The 27,602-nt window shown below is 33.8% G+C and overlaps 1 protein-coding gene across 1 annotated transcript in view; it reads left to right on the top strand.

Annotated features, from left to right (window-relative positions):
* The window catches only part of LOC136030946 (condensin complex subunit 2-like), a 125,283-nt gene that overhangs the window by 59,072 nt on the left and 38,609 nt on the right, over positions 1-27,602 (top strand). Inside the window, exons 4-6 of the mRNA XM_065710063.1 lie at positions 11,206-11,298; positions 18,286-18,477; positions 25,137-25,302. Of these exons, the coding sequence (XP_065566135.1) occupies positions 11,206-11,298; positions 18,286-18,477; positions 25,137-25,302 (451 nt within the window). The remainder of the gene's footprint in view (positions 1-11,205; positions 11,299-18,285; positions 18,478-25,136; positions 25,303-27,602) is intronic.

Genomic DNA, 27,602 nt, shown 5'->3' on the forward strand with positions numbered 1-27,602 from the left:
CTTAAGAACAGTATTCTAAACTAATTTATAACTTACTTACGTGAAACTAAAGTAATTTTCTTCCACGTTTATCAGAGGGAACATGAAAAAGAAAAATATAAAATAGTAGTCATATGCTCAAGAACAATTTTTTTCAAGTAATTTATAACTTACGTGAAATTAAAGTTGTTCTGTTCCATGTTGACCCAGAGGGGACCTGAAAAAATTACAAATATTAGGCATATTCTTAAGAACATTATTTAAAAAATAATTTATAACTTACTTACGTGAAACTAAAGTTGTTTTCTTCCATGTTGAATCAGAGGGGACCTGAAAAAGAACAATATTAAATATTAGTCATATGCTGAATAACAATTTTTTTCAAATAATCTATAACTTACGTGAAATTAAAGCTGTTCTGTTCCATGTTGACTCAGAGGAGATATGAAAAAAATAACAAATATTAAGCATATGCTTAAGAACAGTCTTTTTAAAATAATTTATAACTTACTTACCTGAAACTAAATTTATTTTCTTCCACGTTGACTCAGAGGGAACCTGAAAAAGAAAAATTTTAAATTTTAGTCATATGCTCAAGAACAATTTCTTTTCAAATAATTTATATCTTACGTAAAACTAAAGTTGTTCTGTTCCATGTTGACCCATTGGGGATATGAAAATAATAACAAATATTAGGCATATGCTTAAGAACAGTATTTTAAAAATAATTTATAACTTACTTACGTGAAACTAAAGTTGTTTTCTTCCATGTTGACTCAGAAGGAACCTGAAAAAGAACAATATTAAATATTAGTAATATGCTCAAGAACAATTTTTTTTTCAAATAATCTATAACTTATGTGAAATTAAAGTTGTTCTGTTCCATGTTGACTCAGAGTAGATATGAAAAAAATAACAAATATTAGGCATATGCTTAAGAACAGTCTTTTTAAAATAATTTATAACTTACTTACCTGAAAGTAAAGTTGTTTTCTTTCATGTTGACAGAGGGAACCTGAAAAAGAAAAATATAAAATAGTAGTCATATGCTCAAGAACAATATTTTTCAAATAATTTAAAACTTACGTGACACTAAAGTTGTTTTCTTCCACGTTGACTCAGAGGGAACCTAAAAAGAAAAATATTAAAAATTAGTCATATGCCCAAGAACAATTTTTTTCAAATTATTTATAACTTACGTGAAACTAAAGTTGTTTTGTTCCGTTTTGACTCAGAGGGGACCTGAAAAAAATAACAAATATTAGGTATATGCTTAAGAACAGTATTTTTAAAATAATTTATAACTTACTTACGTGAAACTAAAGTAGTTTTCTTTCATGTTGAGTAAGGGAACCTGAAAAAGGAAAATATAAAATATTAGTCATATGCTTAAGAACAATTTCTTTTTAAAATAATTTATAACTTACGTGGAACTAAAGTTGTTTTGTTCTGTGTTAACTCAGTGGGGACCTGAAAAAAATAACAAATATTTGGCATATGCTTGAGAACAGTCTTTAAAAAAAATTATAACTTAATTTGAAACTAAAGTTGTTTTCTTTCATTTTGAGAGAGGGAACCTGAAAAGGAAAAATATTAAATATTAGTCGTATGCCCAAGAATAATTTTTCAAATAATTTATACCTTACGTGAAACAGTCTTTTTAAAAACATTTTTAACTTACTTACCTGAAACTAAATTGTTTTCTTTCATGTTGACAAAGGGATCCTAAAAAAGCAAAATATAAAATAGTAGTCATATGCTCAGTCACAATATTTATCAAATAATTTATAACTTACTTACATGAAACTAAAGTTGCTTTCTTCCACGTTGACTCAGAGGGAACCTGAGAAAGAAAAATATTAGATATTAGTCATATGCTAAAGAAATATTTTTTTAAATAATTTATATCTTACGTGAAACTAAAGTTGTTCTGTTCCATCTTGACTCAGAGGGGATGTTAAAAAAGATCAGAGGGGATTTTCTTTCATGTTGACAGAGGGAACCTGATAAAGCAAAATATAAAATAGTAGTCATATGCTCAAGGACAATATTTTTCAAATAATTCATAACTTACTTACTCGAAATTAAAGTTGCTTTCTTCCACGTTGAATGAGAGGGAACCTGAAAAAGAAAAATATTACATTTTAGTCATATGCTCAAGAACAATTTTTTTCAAATAATTAATAACTTACTTACTTGAAATTAAAGTAGTTTTCTTCACGCTGAATGAGAGAAACCTGAAATTCATATTGACCCACAGGGGATGTAAAAAAAAAATAGCAAATATTAGGCATTTGCTTAAGAACAGTCTTTTTAAAATAAAAATTAAATAAAAAAACAAGTTTTTTTAAATGAAAGTAAGGAGCGACATTAAAACTTACAACGAACAGAAGTTACTCCGTATATGAAAGGGGCTTTTCCTCCTCGACACCCCGCTCCTTACGCTAAACTTTTTTTTTTGTTTTAAAAAGTAGAGTTGTGAGATAGAATCAAACTTTAGCGCAAGGAGCGGGGTGTCGAGGAGGAAAAGCCCCTTTCATATACGGAGTAATTTGTGGGACCAAGTAATTTGTAGGTGCCCTCCAATTTTTTTGGTCACTTAAAAAGGGCACTAGAACTTTTCATTTCCGTTATGATGAGCCCTTTTGCAACACTCTAGGACCACTTGGTCGATACGATGACCCCTGGGAAAAAACAAAAAAACAAATAAACACGCACCCGTGATTTGTCTTCTGGCAAAAAATACGAAATTCCACATTTTTGTAGATTGGACCTTGAAATTTTTTCTATAGGGTTCTCTGATACGCTGAATGCGATGGTGTAATTTTCGTTAAGATCCTATGACTTTTAGGGGGTGTTACCCCCTATTTTCCAAAATAAGGCAAATTTTCTCAGGCTCGTAACTTTTGATGACAAAGACTAAATTTGATGAAACTTATATATTTAAAATCAGCATAAAAATCCGATTCTTTTGATATATCTTTTAGCATCGAAATTCCGTTTTTTAGAGTTTCGTTTACTATTGAGCCGGATCGCTCCTTACTACAGTTCGTTACCACGAACTGTTTGATAATTTATAATTTACTTACCTTAAACTAAAGTTTTTTTCTTTCATGTTTACAGAGGGAACTCGAAAAAGCAAATATAAAATATAGTCATATGCTTAAGAACAGTCTTTTTCAAATAACTTATAAGTTACTTACCTGAAACTAAAAATGTTTTCTTTCATGTTGACAGAGGGATCCTGACAAAGAAAAATATTAAATATTAGTCGTATGACCAACAACAATTTTTTTCAAATTATTTAAATCTTACGTGAAACTAAAGTTGTTCTGTTCCATGTTGACCCAGAGGGGATATAAAAAAAATAACAAATATTAGGCATATGCTTAAGAACAGTCTTTTTAAGATAATTTATAACTTACTTACCTGAAACTAAAGTTGTTTTTTTTCCACGGTGACTCAGAGGGAACCTGAAAAAGAAAAATATTAAATATTAGTCATATGCTCAAGAACAACTTTTTTCAAATAATTTATAACTTACGTGAAATTAAAGTTGTTTTGTTCCATGTTGACTCAGAGGGGACCTGAAAAAAAAATAACAAATATTAGGCGTATGCTTAAGAAGAGTCTTTTTAAACTAATTTATAACTTACTCACGTGAAACTAAAGTAATTTTCTTTTATAACTTACTTACGTGAAAATAAAGTTGTTTTCTTCCACGTTGACTGAGAGGGAACCTGAAAAAGAAAAATATTAAATATTAGTCATATGCTCAAGAACAACTTTTTTCAGTTAATTTATAACTTACGTGAAACTAAAGTTGTTTTGTTCCATGTTGACTCAGAGGGACCTGAAAAAAATTACAAATATTAGGCATATGCTTAAGAAGAGTCTTTTTAAACTAATTTATAACTTACTTACGTGAAACTAAAGTAATTTTCTTTTATAACTTACTTACGTGAAACTAAAGTAATTTTCTTCCACGTTGACTCAGAGGGGACCTGAAAAAGAAAAATATTAAATATTAGTCGTATGCCCAAGAACAATTTTTTTCAAATCATTTATACCTTACGTGAAACTAAAGTTGTTCTGTTCCATGTTGACCCAGTGGGGATATGAAAAAAATAACAAATATTAGGCATATGCTAAAGAACAGTCTTTTTAAACTAATTTATACCTGAAAATACAGTAATTTTCTTTCATGTTGACAGAGGGAACCTGAAAAAGAAAAATATAAAATAATAGTCATATGCTCAAGAACAATATTTTTCAAATAATTTATAACTACTTGAAATTAAAATTGCTTTCTTCCACGTTGACTGAGAGGGAATCTGAAAAAGAAAAATATTACATATTGAGGAGGCGGGCAACCCTTTCATACATGGAATAATTTGTTGTCGTTTTGAATTAACAAATATTAGGCATATGCTTAAGAACAGTCTTTTTAAACTATTTTATAACTTACTTACCTGAAACTAAAGTTATTTTCTTTCATGTTGACAGAGGGAACCTGAAAAAGCAAAATATAAAATAGTAGTCGTATACTCAAGAACAATATTTTTCAAATAATTTATAACTTATCTGAAACCGTTGATTTTCCGTTGATTTTTGAAATGAAAAGGGAATAGTTGTGGGAAAAGTCAAGTCATGGCCCAATTGTAGAAAAAGCCAAAACAGATTGTCCAAGTTTGACTCTTTGCTACAATTCTGCTTTTTAAAGCAACTAAAAGCTTTAGCTTAAAGAGCGAGGGATTACGGAGGGGACAACCCATTTTATATACGGAGTAATTTCTGTTCGTTTTAAGTTTTAATGTCGTTCCTTACTTTCAGTTCAAAAAACTAGTTTTTTATTTAATATATTTAGAATCTGCATGAAAATTCGATTCTTTTTATGTATCTTTTAGCATCAAAATTCCGTTTTTTAGAGTTTCGTTTACTATTGAGCTGGGTCGCTCCTTACTGCAGTTCGTTACCACGAATTTTTTGAAACGAAAACTCAGTAGTCATTTAAAAACCATGATAAGAGATTGGCGGCAAATCAGATATTCAGTTATACCTGTTGCCACGTATTTAGAAAAAGAAAAGAAAAAAATTTACTAAAGCACTGTTAAATTTTTTTTAATGATTTTTTAACCATGTTGGCTAATATCAAAGAATTTTTGTTGAGATATACTAGCAAACTAATTTCAAGTCAAGTAGTTTGGTTTTCAAAGCCTCATTCAGTTGGCGGGGGGGGGGGGGGGTTACAGGGTTAGGATCCCCACCGCGGAAGTTTTGTCCGACTCGTGAAAACGTAACAACATATATATTAACAAATTTTTTATGTGTTTTTAAACCTGTTCATTCCCCCCGAAACAAACATCCTGGATATGCAATTGGTTGTTTGTGCTGCAGATATCCATTTAAAAGTCTAAAATTGTAATCATCCTTCATGAGCAAGAACATACACATTGATTTCATGATTCCCAAGTGTATTATTGTTCGGAATTCTTTAACTGTCTATTCGGATAAGACTTATTATGTCACGCCCTTTTTTAATTCAACTCCTGACTAGAATTAAAAATAACTATTATTTTACAAACGCGGAACAGAAATAACTCTTGGGCGGACCCCCTCCCCTTTTTTTTATCTTGGCGGGGTGGAACACATTTCAGTTCCAAAAAATCAATCCCTATTAATTATGATCGCAGCGCAGAATACGCCCAATGAAAAGTGAAATTTCAAATATTAGCTCTATACTAAGCCTAAAGTTTTTTTTTCAAGTAATTTGTTGCCTACATACTTGAATCAGAAGCCTCTTCCTCTAATTTGACTTAAATAAGAATTCGGAGAGGAAATTCCAAATATTTTCAATTTTTTTTTTTTACTTACTTACTCTAAATATTTTCTTCCATGTTCGATTAAATAAGATTTAGAAAATTGTTATAAATTAATCATACACAAAAGCATAATTGTTTATCAAAAGCGATTTCTTAGCTACTAACTAGAAATTGAAGTTTCTTCCTCGGTGTTGATTCAAAAGAGAAAATTAAAAAGATGTAAATATTTGTCGTTTTCTAAATCCCGGGAATTTTTTCCAAATAACTTACAATTTGCTCAAAACAAAAGGTTTTTTGCTCGACTTTGGATCAAAAGATATCCTGAAAATGAGAAATATCAGGAACTAGCAGCTCGATCTAATTCTCTTGAGGCTGGCAAGCCGAGAATAGAGTAAATGAAAAGCAGCTTCATCCGACGTTGCACTAGAAAGACGTTCACTTCGATCTAGAAAGATCTTCCTGTGGAAGGCATCCGTAAAAGTTTCTTTATTGACTCTTTTAATTAAACGAAAACTCAATAGTCATTTAAAAATCATGATAAAAGATTGGCGGCAAGTCAGATATTCTGTTATACCTTGTGCCACGTTTTTAGAAAAAAAATTACTAAAGTACTGTTATTATTTTTTTTACGATTTTTTAACGATGTTGGCTAGTATCGAATTTTTGTTGAGATACACTAGCAAACTAATTTCAAGTCAAGTAGTTCGGTTTTCCAAGCCTCATTCAGTTGGGGTGGGGGGGGGGGGGGGTTCCGGGTTGGGATCCCCACCCTGGAAGTTTTGCCCGACTTGTGAAAACGTAACAACATACATATAAACAAATTTTTTGTGTTTTTAAACCTATCCCCTCCCCCCAAAACAAACATCCTGAATATGCCCTTGGTAGTTTGTAGGCCTACTGCAGATATCCATTTAAAAGTCTAAATTGTAATCATCTTTCATGAGCAAGAAATATCAAACATAATTTATGAGAAAATATATTCATACACACTGATTTCGCAAGTTAAGTGTATTATTGTACGGAATTCTTTGTAACTGTCTATTCGGATAAGACTTATTATGTCCCGCCCTTTTTTAATTCAACTCCTGACTAGAATTAAAAATAACTAATTATTTTACAAACGCGGAACATAAACTAATCTTAAAATCAATCCTATTAATTTTGATCGAAGCGCAGAATACGCCCAATGAAAAGGGAAATTTCAAGTATTAGCTATACGCTAAGCCTAAAGTTTTTTTTTCAAATGATTTGTTGCTTAAATACTCGAATCGGAAGTTTCTTCCTCTAAGTTGACTTAAATGAGAATCTGAAAAGAAATTTCAAATATTTCATAAAGCCCTGAAGCTTTTTATTTAAATAATTCATAACTTACTTACTTGATACGGAAGTTACTTCCTCCATGTTGACTCTAAAGAGGACCTTAAAAAGGGATGTATAAAATATTGTTGTTGGATATGTTGTTGTATGTTTATCTGATCGCGGATCGCGAAAAACTGAAGTGGTGCGAGCGTTACTTCTATATATATAGCTTTTTTTAATATGACGTCATCCTATTTTATGAGTGCATCTTGTAGAGAGAATGTGACGTCATGTTTTCTATCAAACAGAGGTTGTAATTAGTTTGTGATATCGTTCTTTGAATGTGACGTCATCTATTTTTCTTAATACGTCATATAGATAGTAGGCCCATGTGACTCAAAATAACTATGCTCTTTTGCTGTCGCTTGAAATGGAAGTTTCTTCCTCAATGTCGGTACAAAAGAAAAATTGGAAACAAGACATATCAGATATTATTTTTACTCTAAAATGTATAAGGCTCATCGAATAGCTTTGAGCTTATTTACTTGAAACTCGTTCTTTACTCCGTAATAACTGAAATCTAAAAAATGTCAAATATCACACAATTGTTGTCAGCGCAACTTTCTTTCCAAATAACCTGTAGCGTTTTTACTCAAAACTGAAATTTCTTCCTGTTTTTTAACCAAAATAGAAACTGAACAAGAGATATTTCGAGTGCTACTCATATGCTCATACGCAGTTGATTTTTACAAATAATTTATTTATTTTGTTACGTCCTCGAAACTAAAGGTTCTTCCTTCGACAAATACCAAACATTAGTCATACGGTAAAGTAAAACGTTTTTTTTAAACTAATTTTTAATAGTTTTAGCATTTTTTAAGAAATATCAGATATTGGTTTTATCTGAAAATACGATAGGTTTTTCAAACAGCTTAGAACTTATTTGCTGAAGACTTGTTTGAGCCCCCTCTCACCGGGTATTTCTTTGTGCTACCTACTTTAATTTCTAAATATTTTCTTATTTAAGCCCTGAAAAAGAGATTCCTTACAAAAAATATAAATAATTATCTGTAAAAAGAATCTTCGATTTGCTCGTTTAAGCAAAACAGTTTGGGTATTTTCTCTTTGTTTTCATCGGTTACAAATTTGAGTAATATTCTCTTGATTTTTTTTTTGGGGGGGGATGTAGATGTTTTAGATTTAAAAAAAGATGAAATTCTGAAATTTCTTTTATTTTGTATTCCAAATTCAAATTTTCCTAGCACTCATATAATTGTTACGTAGTGATTTTGAAGTTAAAAAAGTGATTATACAAACTATGGGCTGACTGGAAATTTCAAATGCCAAAGTATTAATTGTGCGAACCCGGTGGCCCAACGAGCACGGGGTTCCGATTGACAGCCATTAACGCAAGTTGGCGTACTTGTAGATACTCTGTTCTGTTGTACTTACAAGTATAAGGAACACATTACAATGTTTTTTTGTTTTTTTTTCTTGCTTGAGTACTCAAAACCTATTTTCTAATTTCTTAGATACTCTTTCATGGGATTTTTATTTTCTAATGTTTTTCCATTGTCTAACTTGCTTTACCGTACTGCGGATGAAGGATTGTCAAAGACCGTCCTTTTCGGAGAACAGTCAAGGGCTAAACGGAAAGCAGGTCGTCTGCGGTTGGGGTGGGAGGATGTCATAAAGAAAGACTTGAAGGACATGGGAACTTCCTGAGACGGTGTAAAAAGGGAGGCTTTGAATAGATTGTGATGGAGGAGGAGCGTACGTAGCTGTGTCGGCCTCGGGTGGCTTGATGCCGCTGTAAGTTGTAGTAGTAGTAGTAGTAGTAGTAGTAGTAGGAACTTGTTTTATAATTTTGTGTCGTTTTAGAGCTAAATTTAAGTATGCGGACTACCGTTTTGGCCGTATTAGCAACTGCTCCTATGATTACTGAATTTATTAGGAATCGAATAAAAAAAAAAAAAAAAAAAAAAAAGAAAAAAAAAAAAAAAAAAAAAAAAAAAAAAAGAAAATCAACTGAAAGTAAGGATTGATGGTAAAACTCAAAGCAAACGATAATTATTCTGCATATAAAGGTGTTGCCCCTTCCTCAATACCTTGCTTTTCACGGTAAAATTTTTGGCACTATTAGGATAGCTTCCTACTCTAATTAAACGGCCCTTGTTTTTCAGGAGTCGTTCTTAAATTTTTTGAAAACAGTCAAACTTTAAACTTAAAGAGCAAGGTATTGAGGAAGCGGACAGCCATTTCATACACGGAACAATTTCTTTTCGTTTTGAGTTTTAATGTTGCTTCTTACTTTCAGTTGAAAAACACTTGTATTATTTCTTTAATTTCTGATTGTTTTTCAAATAATGGCGATAAGTCTAGATTACCTTCCATGAAAAATGTTATTCCTCACCGAAAACTCTGGGGAAAATCCCTCCCACCTAAAATACACCCCCCCCCCTCGTAAAAATATTTTCCTACGATTCATCCTGGAAAATTCTCTTAGCATACTTTCATTTGTGAAAAGACTTTAATTTGGAATCGTTTTTCGGTCACCACGGATATCACCCCTTCCGTGGAATTTTTTTCCTGGAAATCCAAACCTACTAAAAATTTCCCATGGATAATTCCCTTGGAACATCTTCACGTGCAAAATTGAGTTGGCAAAGAGAACGCAAGACAAATAAAAAATTTAGCATAGGAATTCTGTCAAATCCCCACAGTTTAAAGTTTCCCGTGGAAAGTTCATCCCCGAAAATTTCTCTCCCCATGAAAAATTTTCGATGCGGACCTCCCCCCTCCGAAAAAAAAATGTCTGTATACTTCCCAACAAAAAAATACTCTACGCAAATAATGGGTAAATTCTATAACTTACCGGCCTTATTCCGTATATGACAGGGTTACCGTCTCCTCTATACCTTGCTCTTCGCGCCAAAGTTTTTAACACTTTCAAAAAAGCTTCGTTTTCTAATTAAATTTGTGTTTCAAGGGTCATTCTAAAAAAAGGGAATAACAGTCAAAATTTAGCGTAAAGAGCAAGGTATTGAGGAGGGGATAACCGCTTCATATAGCAAATAATTTCTGTTCGTTTTGAGTCTTAATGTTACTCACTGCTTTCAGTTGAAACAAATTATTTCCCCCCCCCCTTAAATTTTCGATCGTCTGTAAAGACTAGACTTGAATTTCTAATCGTTTTTCCTATCAGTCCAGAAATCCTCCCTTTCGTGAAAATTGTTTCCCGGGAATCCCCACTTCCGTTGAAATATTTTCACAGAAATTTCCCCTTCCATGGAAATTTTTCCCTGGATATAAAACCCGTTGAAAATTTTCTTCGGAACATGAGCCCTGTGTTAAAAAGGCAAAGGTAGTAGTATTTGTAAATTACTAATAGATTAGACAGTATCTACCTATTTCATTGTAATAAAAGGAAAATGTTAGAAAAATGTTGATCCCATGAACTAGGTGCTCAGCCGGAGCTTCTACCCATAGACTGAGTTAGACAATAGGGAAATTTTTCATAGTGATTTAATTTATTCTAACATTCGAAACAAGCGAATCAATAGTTTTTTGAACATGGCATATTTTAATGGTAAATTATTATATAAAAATACGAATCAGAACCTAGCGCTGCGTATTTGGTAAACAGAACTTTCGCTGTTCTTGAAACTTAAATAAAAGTCATGATGAATCTGATCAAGATATTCTGATCAAGACCAGAGGGAAAAAAGGTGAAAAAAAAGGGTTTTGTAAAAATCATTATAAATTATTGCGATTTATTGAAGGTAGGTCATTTGAAAATTTGAGAAATATATAGGGCTTTTTTCAGACTGTGTTATCACTAGTAATTAATGAATAATCCTTGTTCATAAGAGAAAAACTTCAAAGTTTTTTTTTTCAAGTGAATATACACATTTAACAAATTTAGAATTCTCTCGAAGTCTTATTTTCAACTTTTTGGGAGAGAAAGGGGCAAAGTTGGCTTATTTTGGTTGATTCACATCTGGTCTCAGTTCTAGTCTCCCTTTATTAGGTGATTAATAGTTTTAACATTGCTTTGTATAATTGAAAAAAGTTGTTTTATTATTTTGTTTAATTTTTTTTGCAGAAAATCAACGCAAAAAATGCATTTCAGCTGCATTTGATTGACTACATGACGGACATGATGAGAGCAAAGGACTCCGAAATGAGCAACTTTCAGGTATGTATTATAAGCTGGAGTTCTACCGTCGTATCTGCTTCGTCAAGATTTAAAAGCAAATACGAAAACAATGAGACTTGTCAACTCAAAACTATCAAGTTATCATCTTTTCACAAAAACTGACATCATGAAGAATATTGACTTGAGATTATCAAGTCAGCATCCCTTCTTAGAAGCGACAATTAAATTGCCATTGGTGGTCACACTGGTATTAACTTCAACTCAGGTCGTTATTACGTTCTCATAAGCCGTTTAACATTCCAAACTCAGCTCCTTTGCAAATAAGAGTGACAAAAAAAAAAAAAATCTCATGTTGAAAATATGGGGGAAAGCTATTTCCTGCGCTGGACGATGATTAGGACATAATAAAATATACAAATATTTTAATATATTTATAATATTTAATATATTTATTAATATATTAATTAATATAATGATTAAATATAATAATTAAATATTAAATATTTAAATATTAATATAATATTTAATATATTTATTTAATATAATATATAATATATTTATTTAATATAATATATAATATATTTATAATATTTAAATATAATAAAATATATAAATATTCTAAAATATGCAAATATACTAACATATACAAATATAAAATAATTTTTATGCATCAGAATGCACACAGGTGTTTTGGAGACAATGCGTTTGGATAAAAATATCCAGTAGTCATATAGCTAATCACCACTTAACAGCTTAACCACGGTAAAATCTCTGTTATACTACCTAGAAAGTTGATTGTTTCACCATTGAATTTACCTAACTTTTCTTAATGAATTTGCGATTACCTTGATTGATTTGACCATATACAACGCTAATAATTTTAAATGCACTAATAGTCAATAGTAAAGCCTAATCATGGTCAACCATTTTAAGTTTATCCTAATCTTGGACCTGGGATATTAAAGTTGGACCAAAGTATCTAAATCGTAGACAGACTTTTGTGGTTAAATTCTATCTGAGGCAAAGGTTGTGAAGCAGAATAATTGTATTTAAGTAGGCTAGGATGTAGGAACACCTTTTGTTTAAGTGTTGAAAAAATTTCCTACATTGTAGTCAGTTAATCCTAACTAGCCTAGTCCCAATAGTCAGCCAATCCCAGTCCAGGATGTTAAAAAAAAGATAGTCAGCAAATTACCACTAGACCAGTCCCAACCATGAGCCTATCACAACTATCTACATCCTGCCTAAGACTAGGAACCCGCAGTCCATGTTCATGTAAGATAATTTTTAGTCAAAATATTTAAAGGAACTTATCCGCTATAGCCACCATACTAAAGTTCTTGGTCAGACAGAACCTGTTTCTTTCTGTAGTATCTTATGGAAGAAAAAATTGGCAATTGACCGAAATTTGTTGCACACAATTCATGGGGGAATATTGACTGATTAGAAAACTAGAAAATGTGACTTGATATATAATATAGATTTAAAACATCCTTTCAAACTTCACAGCAAGCACAAAAATACAATATAAAGGTTTAAAGCACAGATGTTAGTTTCTCTAGTTATTTACTAAATTTAAAGTTGATTTTTTTTTTCTTTTTTTTAATTTCGCGCTCAAAATCCAAAGACTTTCGCCAACAGCATTTTCAATTGTTAGAGAAGTTAAAAAAAAACAGATGTTGGTAACAATTTCCTTTGGCTAGTGGAAATATAGTTGTAAGTAAAATTGTTACAATCACATTTTTTAGGAAGGCCAAAACAGACTATATATCGTGCTGTCCTTGAATCAGAAGCTCTAAAATATCTTTCGTTGCAACGATGGCAGGTCTCCCCATCTTTCGTAATGTACAAGATTAGTAGATCAGAAAAAGTACAAGATTGCTACACAACTGTTAGTACAGTTTTCTGTTATCTCGTAAAGACATCTATCCGAAAAAAAAGTATTGTGAATAATTTTCAAAGAAGGCTAAGTTTCATACTCTTTTCTTCTAAACCAAAAAGCTAGGTTTGAAACACTTGAGTACAGTAGAGTGAAGTCGTGCCTTCATTTTTAAAAAGTGCAATGCAAAACTCACACCTATTTTGCATAATTTGCTTTCCTTCGCTTAATCCAATTTAACATTAAACCCTCGTTAGATTTCTTGTCTTCACTAAGTACGGAGTTGGTATTGTTTTATAATTGAAGTAAATGTTGAAGGATGCTGGAAAAAGTAGTTTTGGGACATGTATTTGCACGAAATAACTTATTTGTACTTTTATGTACTTGTATCCATGACTCAAGCGTCTCTACTCTCCCCGGCGTCCAGTAGCTTCGTCAAGAGTCTCGGTCGTTCGTAAGTGACTCAATCAATTGAAGCCAGGACTTATCCCATCTTCGTCCATGCTTCTTGAAGCCACCGAGTTGGTCTAGGTCTGCCTTGATGCAGGCGAGCCACGTTTTCTTCTGTTCTCCATGTCGCTTTTTCTGGCGTGGAAGAGGCGTATGTCTGACGGCTTTATTGAGGTATTTTAGGTCTGCTTTATTACGAAATAAAGCGGACCTACAAACATAAATCAAAATTCCTACAATAAACATAAAAAGAATTTGTTTTTGATTTTTTTCTTTTAAGAAAATAAATTCTTTTTGAATAAATGAGATTTACTTGCCATTTTTAAGCAACAGTTAGCATATGGAGCAATAATAATAATCAACATAATGAAGTGCAACACAGCATACACAATAACGAAAAAAAGAAAAGGTTCCAATAAATCAACTTAATAAAATGAATAGATTTCATTTTAAGAAAATACGATGTGAAAGCTATAATTCGGATCAAGTGAACTCGTTCTGTCTTCCAATAACGGCGATTGAGAGTATCGTAGATGATACGATTCGATGAGAGGATCGTATTGCCACGTTTGGCTGTTACTCAGGATTTAGTCTAGGTAACTAGTAGTGGTTCTAGGTGACTTTTCGAAAAATAGTAGGGTTTTTATTTCAGATATTTTCTTACCTACTTGATTTATTCATGCTTCTCAGTGCCTATCAATTATCATTATGAGCACGAATCTAACCGTCGTTTCTGGTGCCTTTTGAAGGTGCGTTTCCGCCATTTTGGCGATTTCTGGCGATATTGAAGATGAGCAAGTATATGTAAAAAATAGTTAAAGGTGTACACTGCACCAATTCTTTGAAAGGAATAAGGGGGGGGGCACTGTATTTTTGGGAGGTTGGATGCAAAACGGATAAAAATCTATTTTAGATCGCAACCAGTTGGTTGTCCTTCGGATTAACCTCAGAGGGGGGGGGGGTGGCTTTTAATAGTTATTTTAGTGAAGCTATCTACCGCACCTGGTCAAATAAATTGCTATTTTAATAACAATTTTATATGGATTGTAAGTACCTCAAGGCAATTCATAATGTCCTTGTTTAACACTGTTATGTTGATGATTTACCGGGGGGATGGCGGAACTCCTGTGTATCTTCCTGTTTTTTCATTTTTCTCACTGGTTGCACAGATTTTATGTATCATGCCACTAGAAATAAGTTTTACGTCCGAAGCTTTGGAAGTGATGTTTCTTAAATGAAAATAAGAAGTTTCCTCATAAATTTTTAAGGTTTCCGAGTTTCCTCATAATTTTTGCAGTTTTTCATAATTTCTCATAATGAAGTTAAGAAGGTTGGTTACTCATAAATTTTGAGTTTTCCGGAGTTTTCTCATAATTTTTGTAGTTTCTCATAATTTCTCATAATAGAGCTAAGAAGTTTCCTCATAATGTTAGAGGTTTTTGAAGTTTCCTCGTAATTTTTGTAATTTCTCGTAATAGAGTTAAAAAATTTCTCATAATTTTTGGAATTTCTCATAATATTGAAGGAATGAAGTGTTTACTTTAAGTATATCTGCTAGCAGTGCTGATCTCATCTAGGATCAATGGGCTTTCTAATATTTGTCAAACAGTTCGTGGTAACGAACTGTAGTAAGGAGCGACCCGGCTGAATAGTGATCGAAACTCTAAAAGACAGAATTTTTATAACAATAGTCACATCAAAGGAATTGTATTTTGATGCTGATTTTATATATATAAGTTTCGTTAAGTTTAGGCTTACCCATCAAAAGTTACCCATCAAATTTAGTCTTTGTCATCAAAAGTTACGAGCCTAAGAAAATTTGCCTTCTTTTAGAAAATAGGGGGAAACACCCCCTAAAAGTCATAGAATCTTAAAGAAAATTACACTGTCGTATTCAGCGTATCAGAGACCCCTACTGTAAAAGTTTCAAGCACCTATCTACAAAAATGTGGAATTTCGTATTTTTTGCCAGAAGACAGATCACGGGTGCGTGTTTATTTGTTTTTTGTTTTTTTTTCCAGGGGTCGTCGTATCGACCGAGTGGTCCTAGAATGTCGCAAGAGAGCTCATTCTAACGGACATGAAAAGTTCTAGTGCCCTTTTTAAGTAACCGAAAAAATTGGAGGTTACCTAGGCCCCCTCCCCCGCTCATTTTTTCCCAAAGTCAACGGATCAAAATTTTATTCAACATAGTCGAAAACCACAATAGCTATGTCTTTGGGATGACTTACTCCCCCACAGTCCCCGGGGGAGGGGCTGCAAGCTACAATCTTTGACCAGTGTTTACTTACAGTAATGGTTATTGGATAGTGTACAGATGTTTTCAGGGTAATTATTTTGTTGTTTTTTTTTTTTTTGGGGGGGGGGGGTGAGGAAAGGGGGCTAAATGGGAGGATCTTTCCTTGGAGGAATATGTCATGGGGGAAGAGAAATTAAATGAAGGGGGCGCAGGATTTTCTAGCACTATTAAAAAAACAAAACAATGAAAACATAAATATGAAAAAGTTTTTTCAACTGAAAGTAAGGAGCAGCATTAAAACTTTAAAAGAACAGAGATTATTCCGCATATGAGGGGTTCATCTCCTCCTAAATACCTCGCTCTTTACGCTAAAGTATTTTTAGTAATTTCAACTATTTATTTTACGGCCTTTCTGATTCAGGGGTCATTCTTAAAGAGTTGGGACAAAATATAAACTTTAGTGTAAAGAGTGAGGTATTAACGAGGGGACAAACCCTCTCATATACATAATAAAAATATAAGAATATAGAAGTTCGTTACGTAAGTTAATTCTTAAGTTATGTATATTTTTTACTAATAGAAACGTTCGTTAAAAATTAAAAGTTCTAGTTGCGTTTTCAAGTAACCAAAAAATTGGAGGACAACTTGGCCTCCTCCCCCACCCCTTTTTTCTCAAAATCGCCTGATCAAAACTAAGAGAAAGCCATTTAGCCAAAAAAAGAATTAGTTTGCACATTTTATTTTAATAATTTTTGTGCGGAGAGCCAAAATCAAACATGCATTAATTCAAAAACGTTCAGAAATTAAATAAAAATCTAGTTTTTTTTAACTGAAAATAAGGAGCAACATTAAAACTTAAAACGAACAGAAATTACTCCGTATATGAAAGAGGCTGTTCCCTTTTCAACGTCCCGCTCTTTACGCTAAAGTTTTTTTACTGTTTAATAAAGTAGAATTGAGAGAAAGAGTCAAACTTTAGCGTAAAGAGCGGGACGTTCAGAAGGGAACAGCCTCTTTAGCACGGAGTAATTTCTGTTCGTTTTAATTTTTAATGTCGCTCCTTGCTATCAGTTAAAAAAACTAGTTTTTTTATTTAATAGAAAGAAAAGAACCGACATACATTTTTTATGCTTAACACCGAGATTTAGTTGTTGTTTTTTTATTATTGATTTTTTAGTCTATTTATTTTCCTAATCGATTACTTCCCCGTTTTCAAAAGTTTCTCGGAACTTTTAAATGGAATGTGTTGTGTGAGCTTTATTTTAATCAGGTCTGTACCCATGATTTTGAAACAGATGATAAAGGATCAACTATCGACAACATAGGTAGCTATTTAGCTATTAAATAATCGACAATTCTGTATTTCTATATAACTTTTCAGACTTAAGGCGAAGGGGGCCTCAAAATCACTCTTATGACCTTGACCGTAGTCGAAACGGAGCGAATTATAGATCAAAATTGAACAGTAAAGTTTTTAAATCGTATTTGAAAAAGAGTTATTAATCGCTTTTCGGAAAGGCTGAAATTCAGTGCCTTGATTTTTTAGAGTTCGGTACTTGAGGTGAAAAATAATTAGTAATAATAATATGTTTTGGTTTCTATCCAATGATAGAAAATACGCCTGCCAAGTCATTCAACCAACTACAAAAATTATATTAATTAAAATTCTATGTCGTCTGTCTCTCAATGAACACAGTAAGAAAAACAGGTTATTCCTTAAAAAAGAAAAGAGAAAAAAAAAAGAAAAAAGGTTGCCTGTGTAACAGATCATTCTTAACAAATTATGCCCGGTTCAAAAAGCGACTGGAAAGCAATAATAAGAAGAAAAAAAAAACCAATTAAAGTTTAATAAACCACTTTCACAGGTTGTTCAGTCCAACTTGGAACAGGCAATTGTCGATGTTCCTGTTTCCGAATCTCTTCAAGAGAGACAGGTGGCAAGCCTGTCGCTTGCCACCGCTTGTCGCTTGCCATAGGTGGTAACCTCGCTACAGGGGAGGATTGTCGGCATTTATCAACTTTTTGCTTTCCGAGTCCCTTTAATAGAGACTGGTTGCAAGCCTGTACAGCTGGGATGGAACACTGGATTGTAAGACAACTGTGCGTTGAAAAGAAAGCTGCGCCTTCTTTAAGTGCTTGCTGCCATTTTTCACCAATGTGTCTTTTTTTGAATTTGTTGCCCACTACTACCAAAAACTGCCTTTGGAAATCTCTCGTTAAAAATTGAAACCTGATTTTTCCTAACTTTTCACATATGCTTGGCTGAGTAAGTTTCTACTTAACCAGTTCAAAGAATCCGATTTAATTTTCACTGTCCTTGGTACTTCACTAAAGCAAAACAGTGTCTTTGAAACACCCTGCATATATGCGTGTCCTCTACCTAAATTATATCCATTTATACTACCCCATTTAGCTTTTCTACCCCGTAGAAAAGCTAAATCATGCTTGTATGTTTCAGGTGGCAAGTTGTACATTGGATGCAAGTGCGAAGATCTATGCCTATCGGGTAGATTGTGTTCATAGTGATACCTTAAAAATGGCGGGAGGTCTGGGAAGATCTAAGCAAATGGGCAATGAAGAAAGGAATGCAGATAATGAAATAGAAGAAATGAGAGAGCAAGGAGCCTCAGAAGAAGTAAAAAAGAAAAAGGTAAGGTATCTTTGTATAATAGCTAATAATGCTCACGAACTTCTTTTTATTCTAGTTGTCTGTTATTTGACTGAAAAATATTGGGTACTTATGCTGGGATATAATGCCTTGGAAATGTACAAACATAAACTAGATTCGCTTTAATGCTTAATTTGCCTACTACATACTATTTAATAGCCTTAAGTAGGGCAATAATGGCACTACTTATAAATTAGAATTTCAAATAAGCTTCTTTTTTTTAAGATACCGAGAACATCAAAATAAATGCTTTTTTGCCCTCTTGGGCCATCTTAGGTTAACTCATACCTGAAAAATGCAATTTTCTTAGATTTTCTTTTGGTTGTTCCAAATTATGGAGTTTTAAGGTTAATATCATATTTTTGCTAGTATTGCCATGTTGAATCGTGAGTCTCATTAATTTTGAGACTCATTAAATCTAGGTTTGATTGATTGGATTTTAGTTGAAAGTGGCAACTCACATTAAAAAAAAACTGATTAGTTACTAACTAATACACTAGACCTGATATTTCTAGCTTAGTGCGCTGGCCCCAACAGTTGGGGCATGACAAAAATTTGGTGGTTCATGGTTAGGACGTGCACGTTTTGGCTGACTATGTATTTATGTATGTATGTATATATTTATTTCCCATCAAAGAAACAGATGGAGTATAAGATAAAAAAGCAAAAAAACACACTACAAAAGAATACACAAACACAAGAAAAATAAAGAACAAATGGATATCTCACTACAAAAGACAAAACCTATTGCCTCAAAATAATTGCCCAAGGATGAGTAACAATATTAGAGTTATATCTGGCGATCTGGGCTATTATTGCTTCATTAGGGTCGATAATCCCATACCGACTTGTCACAATACGGTTACTTGTCAATGGTGGAAGCCGTAAGAGGTATTTACGGCTTCGTAAGAGGCATATTTACAATATGTAGACCTCAATTGTTTCTTATCTTCCTTTTGGAATATCCTCCAAAAGAGACTTGAATACAGATAATGGGGTAGTGCCATTGCATTATACAAATGGGCCAAAATCCGCCGATCAAACTGACGCTTATAAACTACAACACGGCTATACGCTAAAGAGATCCGCTTCTGCAGATGACTCTGCAAAAGATGACGCGTTTCTTTTAACGCTTCTTCAGACGCGGTTCTAAAGATACTTTAGAGCATTAAAGTTGAAAAAAAAATTCATGTGAATGACATCACATCCAAATGAAGAGAAAAAGATACATAATTTTATTGCAATGACGTTATATAACTTTCATTAGTAACTTTCAATTCATGTGAATGACATCACATCCAAATGAAGAGAAAAAGATATATAATTGTATTGCAATGACGTTATATAACTTTCATTAGTATAAAATATGCCTAGAGTACGACCCAAAAACAAATAAAAAGTTAATGGCCTTTTAATCTTCCTTCTGGTGAATACACGTAACATTTCGAATAACAAAATTTTAATGTCACGAAGAGATATTAGGATTTTAGAAATGCCTAGGTTAGGCATAAACCAACATCGGTTGGAAACCACTGCACTCAGCTTACTCACTCTTCACTCAGCACTCTGCACTCACTCTGATATTCAGCACATAGACACTCGCAACTCAGACACTAAACCAATTAGTTAAGTTTTATCATGGTCCTCTTCCGTAAAAGTTCAAACATTAACAATACGTTGATTTCCGAACACAACCACTCCTCCAAAGGAAAGAAACACTTTCTTAAGCTGTGTTCTATCATCTGCTTTTATTTCATCTTTTTCTGATTCTTCACCCACATTTCTTTGTTTTTATATTTAGCTACTAAAAAATAAATAAATGCAAATAGACGTCTTTTTAGTTAAATACCGAAATTCCTGAATTTTCTAATTTTTTAAGGCATATATGGCTGTGTAGATTTTCGCTTTATCAAATTCAAACAATCAGGTTTCATTTTTGATGTCCTTGGTACTTAAAAAAATATCCATTTAAACTCTTTGCTATGGAATGGTCCTAGTGGGGTTTTGCCAACTCGGTCCTGTTACTTTAGGAGCTTTTCAAGTAAATCAATTTAAATGAACATCCGTGTCTAAGAAAATGGGAAAAGGATATATGTATCTGTACCAGAAATATTTAGGTTTTTGTTTCTTTATTAGTAAGTAGTTTTTAATATTAAATGATGTTATGATGGAATGATGTAAATGACGTTATTTGTTTGTGGGGTTCTTGTCTCGAGTGCTATCAACTACTTGATAATGAAACAACAGCTTTGACAATGTCTTTCTGTCTTATGAAAGGGTGCAAATTTGTGGTGTTTACAGTGTTTATAACGTTTGCATTTTTTTGCAAACATGTTTGCAGGTATAACGTTTGCATTTTTTCTTAGTGAATCTTCGTTCTGGAGCACTATCATTAATGTAACGCTAGTCTTGACAATTGTCTTTTGTCCTATGGAACGGTGTAAGTGTTTGGTGTACATGGCTTAATGGTGCAAGTTTTTTTGGTGGTTCTTCTTGTCAGTTCATTGTCAGTAGTTTAGTAATATAATATTAGATCGGAAAATTAACTTTCTGCCCTTGAAAGTGCCGCAAATTCATAGTGTAATTGTGTCTAATTATGTAAGTAGTGTATTATTTTTGAGCGTGGCTTTGTTCTGGGGCATTATCAACAGTTCTGTAAAATGGAACTAGCCTTGACAAGTGTGGCGTAGATTTATGGCGGTATGTGTTTTTTTTCTTGGTAAAATGATGTACATTTTTAATGAAGCTTAGTTTTGGAAAAATATTTATAAACTAGCTGTTGGGGTGGCGCTTCGCGCCACCCCAACACCTAGTTGGTGGGGCGCTTCGCGCCCCCCCAAGCCCCCCCGCGCGCGTAAGTCGTTACGCGCCATACTAGTTACGCGCCATTGTAGTTGTGTCCCTGTGTCCCACCTGTGAATAGAGATAGATATAAATATATGTTTTTAACTACGTAAAACATGCTAATATACAACATTCTTCGCTGTCCCATTGTCTGTGCATATAAATAGATTGTCAGGTTTACTGACTCTTGAACATGCAACATATAATTGTCCATGGGAAAAACAATCCGTATTCAGATCTATGCCTCATTATTCTAATGATGTGTCCCTGTGTCCCTGTGTCCCGGTCGTCATTTACATTCCCTGTGTCCCGGTCGTCATTTGTGTCCCGGTGTCCCAGTTTGTAATTTCTCTTTGAGTGTCCCGGTCGTCATTTATATTCCCTGTGTCCCGGTCGTCATTTGTGTCCCGGTCTGTAATTTCTATTCGAACAATCCCTGTGTCCCGGTCGTCATTTATATATCCCGCCTGTGCCCCCGGCGTCCCCGTTGTAGTTGTGTCCCTGTGTCCCGGTCGTCATTTATATTCCCTGTGTCCCGGTCGTGATTTGTGTCCGGGTGTCCCAGTCTGTAATTTCTCTTTGAGGTTCCCGGTCGTCACTTATATTCCCTCTGTCTCGGTCGTCATTTGTGTCCCGGTCTGTAATTTCTCTTTGAGTGTTTTTTCTTTTTAGTTTTTTTTTTAGTTTTTTACCTTTTTTCCTTTTTCAGTTTTCTTTTTCTTCTTTATTTTTCAGCGTCACTATGAAGTACATATCGACGAACCTTTGTTTTTTAACTTAAATCTGGTAGACATTGATGACCTTATCCAAGTCAAAATCCCCAAGCCAATCATCATCGCTATCATTTTCAGTTTTGATATGTTTTGACTCTCGCTGTCCAGGTGGATTTTCATCTAACTGCGCGGTTTTGCGTTCTTTAGCCGCAAGCCTGTTTTCTTGCTGTTCTTGTGATTCCCTGGCACGCTTTATTTTCTTACTTTCTCTATCAGCTGCAAGCCTGTTTTCTTGCTGTTCTTGTGATTCCTCGGAACGCTTTCTTTTCTTACTTTCTCTATCAGCAGCAAGTTTTTTGGCATAAACTCTTTGAGCAGCTTCCTCGGCTGTTGCCATTGTAGGTTCTTCAGTCATTTTACAATTAAACATTTTTCCGTGAACAAATGTCTTAAATATCTTGAATGACGTCACCGTCAAAGCAAAAATGACGACAACTAATTTCATGACGTCAGTCAACACAGAAACATGACGTCACCTGATCCACAGACAGACACACAGACAGACAACTTATTTTTATATATATAGATAGATAGATTGAGTATGTGACGCTATTCTTGACAATTGTCTTTCTGCTCTACAGAATGGTGTTATGGTTTTTTTTTTCTGAGTCTTTCTTTTAGGGTGTTATCGATAACTTTAAAATGTATCATTAGCATTGAATGGCTTCCTGCTCTGCAGTATTTGGGGGTTTGCCATTTAAATTGGTGTTGTTTATGGTGTATATTGCGCAACGTTTTTGGGTAGGACTGGTTCTGGAATTTATGAATAACTTGGTATTATTGCAGTAGCCTTGATATCTGTTTTTCTGTCCTATGCAATGGCGTACATATATGGTGTAATGGTTTCAATTTCTGGATGGTGCTTTGTTTCACGGCACTGTCAATGACTTGACAAAGAAATGGCCCTTAGTTCTGTAGGGTATTAATTGGTTTTCATCGGAGAATCACCAGATCTATTGATTCGTTGGTAAGAGTTTGACTCTTTTAAAAATCCTTGAGATAGCGTTGAAAAACGCTAAAATACTTGAGATGGCGTTGATGGCACCAAAATAACTACCAAAGCCCCGTCCCAGTTTATGTTAATTTTTCGTTCAGTTTTTCAGATGGTCCTTTGTTTCGCGGCACTGTCAATGACTTGGACTTGATAGTATAACACCATCTTGGCCTTATGAAATGGCCCTTACTTCTGTAGGGTATTGATTGGTTTCCATGGGAGAATCACAATCTCTATTGATTCATTGGTAAGGAGTTTGACTCTTTTAAAAATCCTTGAGATGGCGTTAAATTCTGAAATACTTGAGATGGCGTTGATGGTGCCAAAATAACTGCCAAAGCCCCGTCCCAATATACCATAATGTTTCATGTAATTTTTCAGTTGGTGCTTTGTTTCGCGACACTGTCAATAACTTGATAGTATAACACCATCTTGGCCTTATGAAATGGCCCTTACTTCTGCAGGGTATTAATTGGTTTCCATGGGAGAATCACCATCTCTATTGATTCATTGCTAAGGAGTTTGACTCTCTTTTAAAAATCCTTGAGATGGTGTTGAAAAATGCTAAAATATATGACATGGCGTTGATGGTGCCAAAATAACTATCAAAGCCCCGTCCCAGTTTACGGTAATTTTTCGTGCAGTTTTTCTGCTGTGATACTGCAAAAATCAAAAGTTGAACCCGTGTTTTCCAAGTATAGTTGTCAAGTATCAAGTGTCAGAAGTCAAGTATAATTGATGTCAACTGTATAATTTGACAGCCATGCACATATTTGAGTAATAGACATTATCCCTCGAGCCATCGCCCCTACCCCCATCCGAACTTGATATTAAACATACACTTGCTCCACCCTCTCCCTTTGACATTCTCTTGAATTTTCAGCTTGGTCACCCAAGTCGTTGCCGAGATATTGTTGATAGGTTAATTCGATAACCTAGTAATGCTGTGGTTTACCTCTTTACTCAACCTTGAATAAAAGTCCCACAGTGGCTTTTATGTTACTTGGTCTGAACATTTTTGTATTCTAATAAGTCAATAGTTCGTAATGTTTTCAAATTACTTAATTGATATATTTCAGTCATTCTAATATAATTTCATAAGTTTTGTAAACAATAAAATCTTTCAGTAAATAGAAATTTTGAAAATATTTACCTCTCCTAAACATGAACTCTTTTGGGGTCGCAATGGATTTTTTATTTATTTATTTTTTCAAAGTGTTCTATTTCCTATATAACAATTCGAAAACATTAGCATCCTAGTAAATGTCCCTTTTCTGTCACTCAAATCGATTTTAAAATTCAAAGTGTTCTCTTTCAATTTAGCCTGTTCGAAAAAAGAAACAACTAGTGTTTCGTTTGTATGGGTTTTTCCAAAAAAACACAAATCAGTATTTGACACATATCAGTGTATGTGTAAACGCAAACACTAATCAGTGTTTAGATAATTTCAAACTGCTCGTCACGCGGTACTATTTAACCCGATTTAGTTAACCTTTTGGCATCAAATGATGATTTTCACTGTAGATTTATTTTTGGAAATAAAATGATGTTGTTGTTTTATTTTAATCTAGATGCATAGTCAGTCCCTTGAACTATTTTTTCTTCAAATATTTAAGGAAGCTTGATGAGTGTCTTTAGCTTAAAGTTAAGTGGAGTATCCTATGTATGTCGCTATTTCTATTTCAGTTCTTATGTTATTTGCTTAAATGTTATGTTTCTATGTCGATAACATATGTCTATAACACTATATCTTTACCATAAAAAGGCGATATAATTGTCAACATATTGTTTACAGACATATATCGGATGCTTGTACTGTCTATAGAATTGTACTGTCTATACGATTATCTACAGATTGTCTAACATTGTCTACATTGTCTGATAGATTGTCTACGATTGTCTAACATATTGTCTACAGACATATATCGGATGTTTGTACTGTCTAGAGGATTCAAACCAGCCGTAGGAAGTATGTGTTTTAATGACAGGTTTCTTAAACCAAACATTACTTGCATTTCCTCATATTTCAGGTTCGAAAGAGTAAAACGGTTGAAACCAACTTGAAAAACATCAATTTGAATAAATTGGACCTTGACTTCGATGTTGATCCGTTTTTCAAAAAGTCATCAGCCTTAATTAATGAAGGTCGGTCAGGTGGAAGCCACTTTGTGACAACGTTGACGATGAAAGATGATGGTAAGGTCTTTATCAAACAATCAGCTTCTCCACTTCTCTATCTTTTTATCTCTCAGGCTTCTCAGTCTTTCCTTTGAGGTTTGAATATAGTATTTAAGACCTTGACCTGGTCGTATATAGACATAATTATGTATGAGAATGTGAATAATTGCTACCCTCTTTTAATGTCCCCTATATATGTCCCTTTATACATAAAAAGTTTTCCTTGGTTCATTAATTAGAGTCCTTATCATTTAGTGTGTTGTCCATTACTTGATCAAGTTTTTTTTTATATTCCTTCGTATACATCTTTCAATTTTCTCCGTCTCCGCGATGATATTCCCAAGGCTTAAATTTTTTTATTGATTTTATTTATAGTCTTCTTGTGTATATAATTTCTTTAATATATGATTCTTTTTTTTAATTTTTAATATAACCAATTTTAAAATTTCATCTTAGTGTCTGAACATTATCTTTGGAGCTTAAATAATATTTAAATCCATTTCATTTAGAGGCAACGGTATAGCGTTTCCCATTGTAAAGGCCATGCGGCTCCAATCTTTTATTATTTATTTATTTTTTTTCTCAGAGGCACTTCATATGGAAGGGATCGTCGTATAAACTTCAAAGGGGCTCATTCGATTGGAAATCAGGAATGCTAGTGCCCTTTTTAAGAATAAAAAAAAGATCGAGGACAACTAGCCTCCCCTCCCTACGCCCTTTTTCCCCCGAACACATAAAAAAAATTAGATAGTTATATTGTAAAAAATAGTTCAAAGATCATATGACAAAAACTCCGGGGTCAACACCCCCCCCCCTAGGGCCCGGGGGCAGGCGTTGTAAGTTAGGGTCATATATGATGCTTATAGAAGGTATGCTCGTATAAACTTCAGAGAAGGCCCATTGAATTGGTAATTCAATTTTCTAGTTTACTTTTTCAGAGTCAAAAGAGATCATACAAATAAATACAATATAAAAATGATAATAACCCAGCAGAAAAAAATAAGCAAACTAGTATTAAAACAAAAATCCTTCCAAGGTTGGTTTGACGGATAAACTGTAAGTTTGGAAAAAAAGCTTATCTGTAGCATCAAGAGGATCTTACAAGCTGTATCTCTCCGGCAGTCTACCGTTCCTAGTCCAGGGAGGAATCCGACTAAAGAACTTTAAATATTTGAAATAAGCCCTCCTGATTTTCTATTTTATCTGACTGGTTAAATGTCCCAGAAAGGAACCAAGTATAGGACAAGACGGAGAGAAACAGTATTATATACTTTCGTTTACCAAGATTCAACTGTGATCCAACTGCACCAGCATACGCACTACGGATCTTACGTTCGGTTCGGGCAATAAGTAATTTCCGAGTTGACTTTAGGGATGTACCAGTAGGTAAACCAAGATACACAAGTTCCTGCAGTGGTAGAACATCAGAATCACCCAGATTTACACTATCAAGGGTTTGAAAACGGTTAGAATTAAATAATAGCACTTGAGACTTAGCCGCATTTGAGGAAAGGTAAATTTCATTATAATTCTTAGCAATCTCCCTAGAACTTTTTTCCAAACTAAACACAGCCCTACGTAGGTTAAGAACATCATCCGCATAACATAAAACAGACACACTAACACCATTCAAAATACAGCAAGGCGATAAATCCCCTTGGTCTTTTAGGGTCCTAAGAGACCACCTTTCAGCATCCTTTAATATTGTACATAAACTTCGTAAAGCGTGCTAGCAACCGAGACGTGGTTGAAACCCAAACTGAAAAGGAGGCATGACACACTGCTGTTGAATATTTCTGATGATCAATAACTCAAAAATCTTCGAAAACACACTAGAAACTGTAATGGGCTTATAAGATGAGCAAAGAAAAAGCGGTTTCCCCTTTTTCAAAACCGGAGTTACAACACCAACACCTAAGCAATCGGGCACAACTCCTATTTTAAAAATCCTCTGGAACAGTAAAGCCACATGGTCGAAAAGGTAATTGCTGTCAAACTCAAAATGGCGAACACACTTTAAGCTCGACTGTTCAAAAAACTCTTAATTTCTTCATTAAACTTTTTTGCCTGCAGACTATCAGGGTCTTTAAACTGGGCAGAAAATGAGCCATCCACTCAGACTCAGGCATTTCAAAAAGCACTAATATTATTAGATCGACGAGGGCGAGACCTCCAAAGCAAATTTGATCGTCAGCGACTTTTGTCGCCAGTTCAGCTTCGATATTGGCAACATGGTCATGGAGCGCTTTACATTTTTTTTCGTATGAATACGGCTGATATTTATAACGCCAACTCTAGGCCTATCACGCTCTTGCCAT

Source organism: Artemia franciscana, chromosome 9, assembly GCF_032884065.1.
Source record: "Artemia franciscana chromosome 9, ASM3288406v1, whole genome shotgun sequence".
Taxonomy (NCBI): domain Eukaryota; kingdom Metazoa; phylum Arthropoda; class Branchiopoda; order Anostraca; family Artemiidae; genus Artemia; species Artemia franciscana.